We start from the raw sequence: 13,343 nt of genomic DNA on the forward strand, positions 1-13,343 counted from the left end.
CTGCTGCCGGCGCAGGTGGCCGCGTGCGCGCAGACGGTGGTGAGCCTGGCGGCCGCGGCGCAGCCCACGCCGCCCACGTCGCCCGAGCCGCCGCGCGGCAGCCCCGGGCCGAGCCCCGCCCCGGGCCCGGCGCGGGAGAAGAGCGCGGGCAAGAGGGGCCCGGACCGCGGCAGCCCGGAGTACCGGCAGCGGCGCGAGCGCAACAACATCGCCGTGCGCAAGAGCCGCGACAAGGCCAAGCGGCGCAACCAGGAGATGCAGCAGAAGCTGGTGGAGCTGTCGGCCGAAAACGAGAAACTGCACCAGCGCGTGGAGCAGCTCACGCGGGACCTGGCCGGCCTCCGGCAGTTCTTCAAGCAGCTGCCCAGCCCGCCCTTCCTGCCGGCCGCCGGGGCCGCCGACTGCCGGTAACGCGCGGTCCGGGGGAGGGGGCGGGAGAGACTCACCAACGACCGATACCTCAGACCCGACGGGCCCGGGAGCGGAGCGCGCCCCGCCCGGACGCCGCGAGAGCCGCTGGGCGCCGGCCGCAGTGTCTTTGGGACGCGCCCACGGAGGAGCCTACGGCCTGGACTGAACCACCACTGAACTTCGAGAGAAGCTATGCGTGTTTCTTTCCCCTTAAGTTATTTTTATAATGGTAGCTTTTCTACATCTTACTCCTGTCGATGCAGCTAAGGTACATTTGTAAAAAAAAAAAAAAAAAAAAAAAAGGAAACAAACTTTTCAGACAAACCCTTTGTATTGTAGATAAGAGGAAAAGACTGAGCATGCTCACTTTTTTATATTAATTTTTACAGCATTTGTAAGAATAAAGAAGCATTTAAAACCACCCCCGATTCCCGTATTCACAGTGACTCCTGAATGCTGGTGGCCCCAGGACCTCGCTGGGGAAGGGCACGTTCCAGTGCCAGGCGTGCAGCAAGGCACCGGGGAGGCCGCGGGACTCAGGTGTGTGTCCCTGAGGGGGGACCTGAGCTCCCTAGAAGAGGGGATCTGCTTTGCTCTTTGAAACCTGCCAGAGTCTACCTCCAGATGTTTTGTTTGCTTAAGATCGAGGAAGCACGAATAAAGGAACTCGTGCTAGACTAGTAGCTTTCCGGTGGAAGGTGCTCCCAGAGAAGTTCCGGGACTTGGGGAGGAGGCTGGCGGGATGACCGGTCCTGCAGTTGACTTAGGGGCTCCTCTGTAGGCAAGAGCCCCCCGGGGCTAACTTCAGTTGGCTGCTGCAGGGGTGAGGGGTGAGGGGTGAGGGGAAGGATCCGGCTCTCCGCACAGCATGTCTGAGTCGTCTTTGGCTTCCATGGGACTCTGCTTTCACTTTCCTCAGTCTTAGGTACAGCTTCCAGTAGGTTTTCCGAGTGGGTGTAAACATAAGATAGTTCTGTGGTAGATGCAAAAGACGGTCAAAAAGCTCCTCAAAAGCAGCAGTCCTGCCAGTCGTTGAAATGTTTCAAAGCTTCATCAGGACAAATCAAGCCGTTCACCTTTCCCTCAATTAAAGCGGGTACTCGGCACCCTTTCTTGCTCTGGACTGCTAGGTCTATCTTTATGTAATTTAACCGTGGCCTATCATGATTGTCTTGTTATAAAGGAGGAAACAAAATCTTTATTGTCTAAAGACAATTTATTCATCATTTCGTGTTACTTTAAATCTCTGCCAACAAAGCCAACAATAACCAATCACTCCTCTTGAGTCTGTAATCTCGGCTGTCTGTGCACAGTACCCAGCATGATTAAACAGGCCTATAGGTATAGCGAGAATCACAGCAGGTAACTTATCTATACTTTAGGAGTAACGGTTTTAAACACTTAAAAATTACAAGTGAGCAGAATTTTTTTCTTGCTGTTTTAATACTGCCTAAGATGAAGTACAAAATGAAGGCCTCAAGCTTAGTTAAGTTTTAACGTAACATGTTCCTGAATTTGCAGAAAGGTCGTAAAATATAACTGTAGAAAAAAGCATTTTGAGGTAGAGTTTACAAAATTATCTTGCTAACATTTGCCCTAGAAAAATCTAAGTTCCATTTCAAGATCATACAGTACACTCACTCTGCCCGTAGTTAACAGATAACTACCCCAAACCACCACCACCTCCGCTGCATCACAAAGTTCACAGCTCCTGTGGCGACGGGCAGTGTCGGGAAGAGGCTCTTCCTGCAGTCAGGAGCTCGATTTCCTCCAATCCAACGCAGCTAGCCGGGTGGGTGGTTACGGACCGGACAAAACAATTCAACAACCCCACCTCCTTTCCGAGGACACTCTGCACTTCATAACTCTGCAGTGACAGAAGGCATGCCGGTTAAAGCAAATAGAGCTAGCCCCGGACGTCCTGTTCCCAACAACACAGAACACCAAAGAGCAGAGCAGAAGGTCCTTCCCTTAGTCTGTGACCTTCCACTTTGCAAATGGTGAGAACAACAGGGTGAGGAAGAAAAAAAGTGACAGGCTAGATAAAAGCCCTGTTGATTATGGCAAATGAAGGAGCTCCTGTTTTCTGATCTCTGTTAGTGGATGCAACGACAAGGACGTCCCAGCTGGCTATCCTTGGAGAGGAACTGGGGACTGACATACAAAGGGATGTGCCCCGGTCTCTAGTGGGAAGGCTGGGGGCAGGGCACGCATCATGCTTGCAGCTGTCTTCCACTTCCTTTGGGACACTTCCCCAATCTAGCAACACTTCTGGTCAAAGGATTGCCTGGTACTTTGCCCCAAACTTCCCTCCTTAACGGGATCCCGTTTTTTCTAGAGTAACTCTTCTCAGGCCAAACATACAGAAAGCTTTTTCTTCACACTGTTTGAGGAGTATCTTACAGGCAGGTTTCATCTCTAGATGAGAACTCAGGGCACTGGACAGCATGGGAACCAGATGACTGTGCTAGGAAGGTGTGGCAGGTTTCAAACCTCAGAACGCTTTCTTCCAGGGGTTGGGGGGAAGTGGGACTGAAAATAAAGAGCGGCTCAAACTCGCTGGGATGAATCCCATCTCTGGCTTCAGCAGAGACCGAAGCCCTGGAAGGTAACAGGTTCTTTCAGAGGCTCTTTTGCTGCCACTTGCAGAATGCTGTCTGAGGCGCACCACCCCTCCTCTGCGCAAGACCCCTTCACACAACTCTATGGTAGCTCAGGTCTGTATGTTTTAGCTCACTCCTTCCATCGTTAATGTGTCTTCGCGAAGGAGATGGAGGCTGGAGGGCTCTGACAACGTGGCAAAAGTAGGCACGTGTCTGTGGCGCCCTGGTGCCCTCCCATCGAAGGTGGGCACCTCACTGCCCTTACCCTGGCTCCTGGGCTGGACTTAGTGACTACTTCTCACGGAAAGTATGGTGGAAAGGACACTGAGTGGCATCCCCAGCTTGGTCAGGAAGGAGCCCAGCTTCTGCCTGCATCTCTTGGGATCCAGACACATATCGTGAGAGAAGCTAGACTATGTGGCCAGAGCCCGAGAAGGTCCCAGGCAAAGGAGCACAGCAGTCAGTTGGGGACTGAAGGGCGTTTTGTGAGTCCAGCCTAGGCTTTGGGGCACCAACTGATGGCCCGCAGAGCTGTCCTGGCAGAGCCCTACCCAAACTGCAGTTCTGTATGCAGAGTAAGTATGGAGGCCACCTAAGCTTTGGGGTGGTTGGTTTTGAAGCAGTAACATGATGTTCAACCTGGGATCAACCTGGGATGTGAACACTGCTCTACCGCCAGTCCACAAGATCGTTCTGCTTTCCCGTCTTTGAAGTAAGGCATATTGTAACACACCCAGCCTATTCAATGTGATCAGTAGTTTTGGTTTCTTCAGTGCTTAATGGAGGGATGGGGGAGTAAGAGTTGCAGTCAAGACAGGTGAAGAGGGGTCAAAGGGCAGCTCAGACCCTTGATTTCAGCTCAGGTCGTGGCCCCAAGGTCATGGGATTGAGCCCCGCAACAGGCTCTGTGCTGAGTGTGGAGCCTGCTTGAGATTCTCTCTCTCTCTCTCTCTCTCTCTCTCCCTCTCTGTCCCTCTCCCGCTTGTGCACTCTCTCCCTCTCTAAAACACAAACACAAACAAAAAAAGACAGATGAAGAGGCGGAACTAAAGTCTCTCACTGGACAACCGTGGCTGAGGCCTTCCTCAGCCCCAGCTCATCTGTGCCATTGATGTCAGGTTCGTGGCCCACTGCCTTGATCATTCGTCAAGGACTTGCTATAAACCAAGAGGGGTCTGATCCTGGAGAGATGGCAGAGAACCAGACAGCCGCAGGACTGTGGGGTGTGGAGGGCGCCCATAGGGCCGTGCAGAGTAAGGGGTCGCCATCCCCGGCTGGGAGGACTGAGGTAGGCCGGCTGGGTACTTCTTTGCTGTCTCTCACTACTTGTACATTCGTGCGTGGGGAAGTAGGAGGCCCAGGCACTCCTACACTCACTTAGGTAAAGGTGGAGAATTCTGGCTTGTAAACAAAGTCAGGAACAGATCATTCCTTCTTACCAACATCAGATTTGGCAGCGATAGATTATAATAACCACATCATAGTCAATAATAACTATATCACTGATAAGTGGAAATCAAACGATAATTATGTTTGGGGGGAATTAAGATGGAAAGGTACAGAACAGTCACACTAGCAAATGCAAGCGCACTGTTCATATGAACGGACTGAATGTACATACGTGTGAAATGGGTTTGTTTTTAAAAGGCGCACTACATTTCCCTTCAACTTTTATTTTTCTGAAAGCTAGGAAACAAACTCCAAATTTCGTATCACTATAATGTGACCTTTGACAACTAACATGTACAACAGCAGCCGCTCCATTTCTCACCTCTGTAGCTTGAACACGTCAAAGTTTCGGTATAAAACTTCACACTCCGGTGTCCTGACCAGAAACAGTACATCTGTTCCAGGGAGTGGAGCTATGGTTCTCATGGAAAGACTAATTTGATTCTTTGGATTTTGGCAAATGTGCATTCTCACCCAGAAAATGGACAGAATCAGGACTGCAAAACTCATGCTCATGTCTCCACAGAGGACCTTCTTACACCCATCTTCTATCAGCTCCTTGCAGGATTCTGCACTACCGAGATGTTGGGGACGTTAAATAAGGCAAAGGTGGAAGAAAAACGGTGAGCACAGTTGGTGGCCCGCTGTAGTTACCGACTCACATTTTACTTGGACACAGTCAGGGAGTACTTGCTCACGAGCCCTCCCATCAGTCCCTACACGTGAAGCAGCCCTTGGGATACAGGTTTGGCGTGGGGCTGGAGGTGTCCCCATGCTGCACTAGGGAGCTATGCCCCCGCCGGTGCGCTGTACCCCAGGGAGAGAGCCAGAAACTCTTTTTAGGGCTCCACGGGCAGTTCCGCCCTGAAACCTGGTCGGACCAGTGATCCCCTAGGATCCTATTCGTGGATTCATCCACGTCCCAGTTTAGTCCAAACTTTGAGAGCCATGGTTTTGAGGGAGGAGTGTGAATGGCTGCTCCACCTCCTGTGCTGCCGACCTCTGCGCCTCAGGAGGGGCTGGCAGCTGCCGGAGGCAGAAGCCCCTCGCACCTCCGGAGGAGCCCTGCGTTCCGGCTGCAATCGGAGCTGGAATTTGGCCATGGGATCCCATCAGAAAGTTCTGCAGATGGCCAGCCCGCTTTTCGCCACAATCTGCCCAGCTGGCCCAAGTCTGCTACTTGGATGTGGACCCACCGCTGGCCACAGATACCTTTTGTGACCTGGGAACTGTGCCCTGGCACCATCGCAGCGGTCAGTCCCCCGTGCTCTTCTCCGGGGTTCAGTGAGTCCACGGGCCACTTGTGGTGCTAGCAGATGGTTTTGACCAGACATGTCAAGGACAGACCTTTCCTGTTTATGAGGGCCAAATTTTACAAGGAAGAAACTGTCTCTAGGCCGTAAGTTATGTATGTTCAGGTGGTGGTGTTCTTGAAGGAGCACACCGCTTCACTAAGCCTCACACCACAGCAACTCTCAGGGCAGGCAAAACGGTTCTGAGAAATAACGGTAATGTTCCAGTTACTCAGACTCTGGAATACCCAGCAATTAACAAACACAAGACGTGTGCCTCAGATATTGCCGTTCTCTTAACGTAAAACCATGGCAGGCCTTGAAGGGTCAACTGTCTTCCTAAAATCAAAGCCAGGGAGATAGATTCATGGATCTACTGCAAGACTGGTTAGGAAAGCGCCTCAATCCCACAAGGGAAAGGTCTCGTGAACAGACTCGGCCCTTGCCGGGAAGAGACCGCGGTGTGGCGCGCCCACGTCTCGGCCTACTCCACACACCGAGGACGCGCCCGATTCCACTGCGGCACTCCGCTGTGACCGAGAGTGCGGGAGGCGGGGGTCTGCACCTGGGGATGATCCACTGACTCGGGCTGAAGCGCACAGGGCTGGACACCGGGGCTGCGTGTCCCTGGACTTACCCCATCTTCGCAGGCGGCGAACCTCAGGAGCGAAGAAACACTGGCCTGGGACAGCTGCAACGACAGCGGGGCGGGCGGGTTAAACCCCAGGATGGGTGCCAGTGCTCAGCCCCGCGCCCGGGGTCCATGTCGAGTCTTCATCTCTCCGGTAGCTTCCCTCTCCAAGTCTTAAGTCCAACGTGACTGTAAGTCACAGACACGGGAAGACAGTGTTCCTGAGGGGGAGCCCTTCCCTCCCCTCCCCCAGGGAAGGAAAAACAGAGGCCGCGCTCCCAGCTGGCGGTGCGGCAGAGGGGCTCTGTGACAACAGAGTGGGACGCACGCGAGCACCGCCCGCCTCCTACCTTGACCCTCACTGTGCACTGGGGGCGAGAGGGGCAGTCCAGGAACACCTGCAAGTGCCTTCTGGGAAGAGGAGAGATGACCACGCGGGAGCAGTCCCCACAGGAAAAGGCGCCTCTGTTGTTTGGAAACACACAGGGAAGATAGGACTTGGAAAGCACAAATCAGAAGAGTCTAGTGGTAGACAATTTTTTCTAAACACGAGTGTTTGCTGAGACAGAAAAGGGGATTTACCCTCAGAAACGAAATTCCTGAAATAGGCCAGAAGAAGCTCCAGGCTCAGCCTGTTCTGAGGGACCAGTGTCAGCCTCCCGCTAAGGGCTGCGTAGGTAACTGATGCCCCAAGGGACGGAAGGGACACGGGCAGGGCAGTCTCATTCGAGCTGGGAGAGGGGGGACAGCAAACATCCCACGAAGCCAAGTGGAGGCCCTGGGCTCAGCAAGCAGAGGTCAGGGCTTCCCTTCTGCCTCAACAGGACAACCTCCTCCTTGTCACCAGTAGCTATGCTCCTTACTGCCACCAAGTAAGCCTGTGACTCAAACTCTTCTTGTCTCTTAAATATGATCCAGTAATGACTTGTTTATACCTAAGGCCACCGGCCCAGGAGGCGTCAAGGAGACAGCTGTCCTTTACTTATTAAGAAGCAGAAAAGTAACAATCGGGCCTCCTCCTGTCAGGTGACAAAGTCACCTTGGGAGGCTGGGGAACCGGCTCAGAGAACTACATTGATACCCAACCCCCTGGGGCCCAAGGGAGGGTATGCAGTAATGCTCGTCCAGGGAAGGAATGTCTGTTTACACAGATGTTCACTGGTCTCTGGAAAAGTCTGTACCCCCACAGAGGACAAGCTGTAGAGTCACCAAGTTTGTCTCATTCATTCACATTGGCCCTGAGTTTTTCTTTTTACTCCTGACCGGAGATAAAGGAGCTGAGTACAAAACCGGGCTCTTTCCTCTTTGGTGAACTGCGAGGACCGGCAACACGCCCTGCCATGAGGAAGCAAGCTCACCTTGCACCACGGCCTTCTAGCTGCAGTGCCGCTACTTGGCTTCCGGGTGGGAGTCATGCCTGGGCCCTGGCAGGGGAAGCTGGCCTGAGGCAGCGTGGCACTGGGGCCCTAGGACTGGCTGCGGCTGCCCTGGGCTCTTTCAGGACAGCTGCTGCATGCTTACCTGTCTCCTGGGCTCTGCTCCAGTCTCTCGTTGCCACACAGGTCACAGGTGGGCCATGAGAAAGCCGTGCTCTCATCCACACCAACCACAGTGCCTGGGCCCATGTGAAACAAAGATGGAGTCTCAGGGGCAGTGTCCGCCCTCCCAACTTCTCTCTGTCCCTCAGGCCCTAGATGCTAGTGTGAGGTTCCTCAGGTTGTTCTCTCCCTTGTGCGTTTATACAAATGTTCCCAAGCTTTTTATAATTTCCATGTACTGCACAAACAAAACTACAACAATAAAAAGTAAGTTGTTTAAAACTTGCCCATATTACTACCTAACCAAGTATTTCCATTCTGCCTCATTGTTTTCCGTTTTTTTCCAGATGTGTACATACTGAAATCATTACAAGCAAGCTGTCGGGGCAGTGTCTCACACTACTTTGTAGGTTGCTGTAGAGCTGTTGCAAGGACTGTCTTATTTGATATTCCATTTAAGTCACGGTTACCTCCATAGTGGACATACAGGTCTGAGGCAGTGGAAATCTTTCCACGTAAGGTCCTTATTGTACTGAGATCTCTTTCTCGGGCTAGATTCCTGGAAGCAGAATCACTCTGTCAAGAGTACGAGTGTTGGAGATACAGAAACACCCTGTTAGAAGCTGTGTCCCACAAGGAGGTTCACAGTCATTCACACTGTCACCATCCATTCACAGAGTGTTAGCCTCACCTCAGTATTTGCTTCCTTGATAAGTATAATGGAATTCCTGATGTTCATTTCCACTTCTTTGGTAAGGAAAGAGAAGTATTCTTATTGGTTTGTTACCCTCTTATGTGATTTCTTTGGTTTCCTTATTTCTTTTGTAATCCAATATTTGTGATTTATTTATTCAACAAACAAATGTGTATACAATGCTACTTAGTGTGGGATATACATGTAGCATGAAATATATAATGATGAATACTACAATCCCCACTCTTGTGGACTCTCCAGTCTGGTTGAGAAGAGAGATGAACAAATAATGAGAAAAATATGAATATGGGAGAAAACATTCACAAAAACATATCGGATAAAGGACTGTTATCCAAAATATACAAAGAACTCTTACAACTCAACAATAACACAGACAACCCAATTAAAAAATGGGCCTAACACCTTCATAGATACCTCACCAAAGATAATATAAGATGGCAAATAAGTATATGAAAGATGTCAAACATCATATGAGCAGGGAAATGCAAATTAAAACAAGGAGAACACAAACACACACACACAAAATTCCAAGTAATCCATTTAAAAACAGGCTGAGGACCTGACTAGATATTTTTCCAAAGAAGACATCAAGATGGCCAACAGACACATGAAAAGATGCTCAACATCACTGATTAAAAGGGAAATACAAATCAGAACAACAAGATATCACCTCATACCCGTTGGGATCACTAAACTCCGAAAGACAAGAAATAACAAGTGCTGGCAAGCATGTGGAGAAAGGGGAGCCCTCATGTACTGTTGGTGGGGATGCCAACGGGGGCAGCCACTGTATGGAGGTGGCTCAAAAACAGTATGGAGGTTCCTCAAAAAATTGAAAATAAAAATACCATATAATCCAGTAATTCCCCTATTGGGTATTTAACCAAAGAATACAAAAACACTAATTGGAAGATATATACACTCTGATGCTTATAGCAGCATTATTTACAATAACCAATTTATGGAAGCAGTCCAAGTGTCCCTCTATGGATGAATGGATAAAAACAGATGTGATACACATACACACACACAGGGGAATATTATTCAATCATAAACAAGAATGAGATCTTGCCATGTGCAATAAAAAGGATGGACCTAGAGGGTATTATGCTAAGTGAAATAAGTCAGTCAGAGAAAGAGAAATACCATATGATTTTGCTTATATGTAGAATCTAAAAACCGAAACAACCAACCAAACAAACACAAAGTAGAAACAAACCCATAAATACAGAGAACAAAGTGGTAGTTGCCAGCGGAGAGAGGGGTGGGGGATGGGCAAAATGGGTGAAGTGTTACAGGCTTCCAGTCATGGAATAAATGTTATGAGGATACGATAATAGAGCTGTATGGTGACAGATGGTAGCTACCCTTGCAGTGAGCACAGCACAATGGATAAAGTTGTCAAATCACGATGTTGTACACTTGAAACTCCTGTAACACTGTGAGTCAACTATAATAAGTAAAACAAAACAAAATACCCAACAATGAGATAACACTATGCACCTATTAGAAGGGCCAAAATCCAGAACACTGACCCCACCGTATTCTGGTAAGGATATGGAACAATAGGAACTCGCAGTCATGGTCGGTGGGCATGCAAAATGGTACAGCTACTTCGGAACACAGTTTTGGCAATTTCTTATAAAACCAAACATAGTCTTACCATATGACCCAGCAATTGTGCTTGGTGGTATTCATCCAAAGGAGTTGAAAATTTATGTCCACACAAATACCTGTATACAGATGTTTACAGCAGCTTTCTTCTTCTTCTTTTTTTTTAAGTTTTTATTTATTTATTTTGAGAGAGAGGGAGAGAGAATCCTAAGCAGGCTCCGCAATGTCAGCACAGAGCCCTATGCGGGGCTTGAACTCACGAACCATGAGATCATGACCCGAACCGAAACCAAGAGTTGGACACTTAACCAACTGAGCCACCCAGGCGCCCCAGCAGCTTTATTCTTAATTGCCACAACTTGGAAGCAACCAAGATGTCCTTCAGCAGGTGAATGGATAAACCGTGGTACATCCAGACAATGGGATATTATTCAGCACTAAAAAGAAATGAGCTATAATACCATGAAAACATACATGGAAACTGAATTCATATTGCTTAGTGAAAGAAGCCAGTTTGAAAAAGCCATATACTGCATGATTCTAACTATACAACATTCTGGAAAAAGCAAAACTACACAGACAGTAAAAAGATCAACGGCTACCATGTGTTAAAGGGGAGGGAGGGTGAATAGGTGGAGCAGAGGATTTTTATGTCAGTGAAACTACTCAGTCTGATACTGTGATAATGGATACATGTTGTACATTTGTCTGAACCCATGGAAGTACAATACCAAGAAGGAACTCTAATGTCAACTCTGGACTTTGGGTGATTATGATGTGACAATGTAGGCTCATCAACTGCGACAAATTTATCACCCTGGTGGGGGATGTTGATAATGGGGGAGGCAGTGCATGTGCAGGGGCAGGAGGTATGGGGAATCTCTGTAACTTCTGCTCAACTGTGCTGTAAACCTAAAACTGCTCTAAAAATAGTCTATTAAGGGGGTGCCTGGCTGGCTCAGTATGACTCTTGGTCTCAGGGTGGTGAGTTCAAGCCGCACATTGGGCACAGAGCCTACTTAAAATAAATAAACACATATATAGTACATTCATAAATAAATAAAAATAGTCTATTAAATATTATCATGAAATAAATGCTAAATTGAGAAATGGAAAAGACCCTTGGAGGTAGAGAAGAGAGGCTCTCCAGCTAGCTTGAGGTCAGGGAAGGTTTCCCAAAAGAAGAGACACGAGGTGTGGTTGTAGGTGGGTGACAGGTGCTGGTGGGGCTGGAGGCCAAACAGGCATGAAGGAAAGGCAAATGATATGGCTGAGAGGTTGGGAACCCAAGTCACTCAGGGTCTTGCTAGGGATGTTAGACTTGGAAGGCATGAGAAGTCAGTGAGGAATTTTAAACAGGAGATTGAGATGCTCTAATTGTCTTGAAATGACAATTAGATATAGATATCTTGATATAGATATCATCTAGATACATTAGCAAACCATAGACCATTCTTGTTGAAAAGTGGTGAGATTAGACATTTGAAAAGGTGTGACCTAAGTTTCCAGAAAAATAGAAGAATCATCCCTCCTAGTCCTGGAGCAAAGACTTTCATTCTCCACTAGAACAAGCATTAGGAGAAACGTATCTGTAGGGGATAAAACAATTGTTACAACTAAGTAGGCTTGATTTATTAAAATGCATTCATGCAAGCCTACTTGAATGACTTTTTAAAAATGAAAATAATAGATCTTGATTTTGAAAAGGCTGTCCCAGCTAATTTCATTGTCCTTGCAAATCTAATCAAGATTGAGTCAAAGGGATAAAAAGTAAAGTCAATAACGGCTTATAATACAGCCGGAAAGGAGTGTTGACCAATTCACAAGAGGCAGACGCATAAGTAGGGCCAAGTGGGATGAGGGTTCCCATGCCACGGGTGTGTGTGCCCAGTGCCAGCTGGTTCACAGCAGTACTTGCTAAGTGTATGCTACATGAACTAATTAAAAGAAGACTGCTACCAACTAAAGTTCCTTTGTATCCTAAGATATCTTTGGGTGTTAACTGCGCTTACATTTAGATGGGATTAAGCAATTTCCTTCCAGCAGGGAACAAGACACAGTTGAAGAAATATATTTCATCTGGGGTACACACCACTGGAGATGCCTTCCAGTAACTCGAAATAAATTCCAAGGGATGGCTGGGAAGTGTACTATTAAACTGTTAGCATCTAGAACATTTGCTTAAATGAAAACAAAAGGGGGAAAAAAACCCCATTTTTGTTAGAGTTTGAGGGTTGTAACCATACTCATTGTTTGGCTGCAATGCACTATTAGAAGCTTTTACTTTTTGGGGTGCCTGGGTGGCTCAGCTAGTTAAGCATGGACTCTTGATTCCAGCTCAGGTCTTGATCTCACAGCCCTGAGTTCAAACCCTGCATTGGGCTCGACACTGGGCATGGAGTTTACTTAAAACATAAAATAAAATAAACTTTTTACTTTCCCTGTCTTATTTACAGGAATCTCTTGTAATCAGGTTTGGGAAAGGTGTATCACAGATCCATTAAAACATGTTTTCAAAAAGGTTCTTTCACAGGCTCCTTCCTGGGAAGCGCAGTGGCTCCTTTCCAGTAGGGGACAGGGCGGCTCCGGGCTCCGGTATTTTCTTCAGTGACTTTCAACTCTCTGGCACACCCTCCTCTCCACTCGTGTTTTCTAACGGACAGAAGCTGGGGCTCAGAAGTGAGGCCAAAGCCTGGTCTGAAGATAGGACTTGGCCACACATTTCCAGGGAGGCAGAGTACAAATTTACACTTGCTGTGTCGGTGCCCCTGGCATTGAGCGAGACCACCACCCACTAGCGAGGGGAATGTAAGCAAGTGGTGAGCAACGCAATGAGATAAAAATCAATGCTGCAAAACTTTTTTATCCTAAAAGAAGTGAACTGGGAAGAGCCCTTGCATAGGGTGGATGCTGATGATTGGGAAATGACACCAGAAGGCCTGGCAACCCAAGCACGTCAGTGAGCACTGTCCCCCACGGGGGCTCCGTTTTCCAGGAACACTTGAGCAGATGGAGCACTCGAGCAGATGGAGCACTCGAGCAGATGGAGGACTCTAGCAGACAGATGGAGCACTTGAACAGATGGAGCAC

At 48.5% G+C, this 13,343-nt stretch overlaps 2 protein-coding genes across 3 annotated transcripts in view; one reads left to right on the plus strand and one right to left on the minus strand.

Annotated features, from left to right (window-relative positions):
- The window catches only part of CEBPD (CCAAT enhancer binding protein delta), a 1,553-nt gene extending 831 nt beyond the window's left edge, over positions 1-722 (plus strand). The window contains exon 2 of the mRNA XM_049633722.1: positions 1-722. This exon is cut by the window's left edge and continues 37 nt beyond it. Coding sequence (XP_049489679.1) covers positions 1-411 — 411 coding nt within the window. The 3' untranslated portion in view covers positions 412-722.
- The window catches only part of SPIDR (scaffold protein involved in DNA repair), a 429,134-nt gene continuing 416,480 nt past the window's right edge, over positions 690-13,343 (minus strand). For both annotated transcript variants that reach the window (XM_049633718.1, XM_049633719.1), the window contains exons 17-20: positions 7,908-8,001; positions 6,737-6,851; positions 6,393-6,446; positions 690-2,278 (exon numbers count right to left, since the gene is read on the minus strand). In XM_049633718.1, the coding sequence (XP_049489675.1) occupies positions 2,114-2,278; positions 6,393-6,446; positions 6,737-6,851; positions 7,908-8,001 (428 nt within the window). In that variant the 3' untranslated portion in view covers positions 690-2,113. The remainder of the gene's footprint in view (positions 2,279-6,392; positions 6,447-6,736; positions 6,852-7,907; positions 8,002-13,343) is intronic.

The sequence above is a fragment of the Panthera uncia genome, chromosome F2, assembly GCF_023721935.1.
Source record: "Panthera uncia isolate 11264 chromosome F2, Puncia_PCG_1.0, whole genome shotgun sequence".
NCBI classification, from domain to species: Eukaryota; Metazoa; Chordata; class Mammalia; order Carnivora; family Felidae; genus Panthera; species Panthera uncia.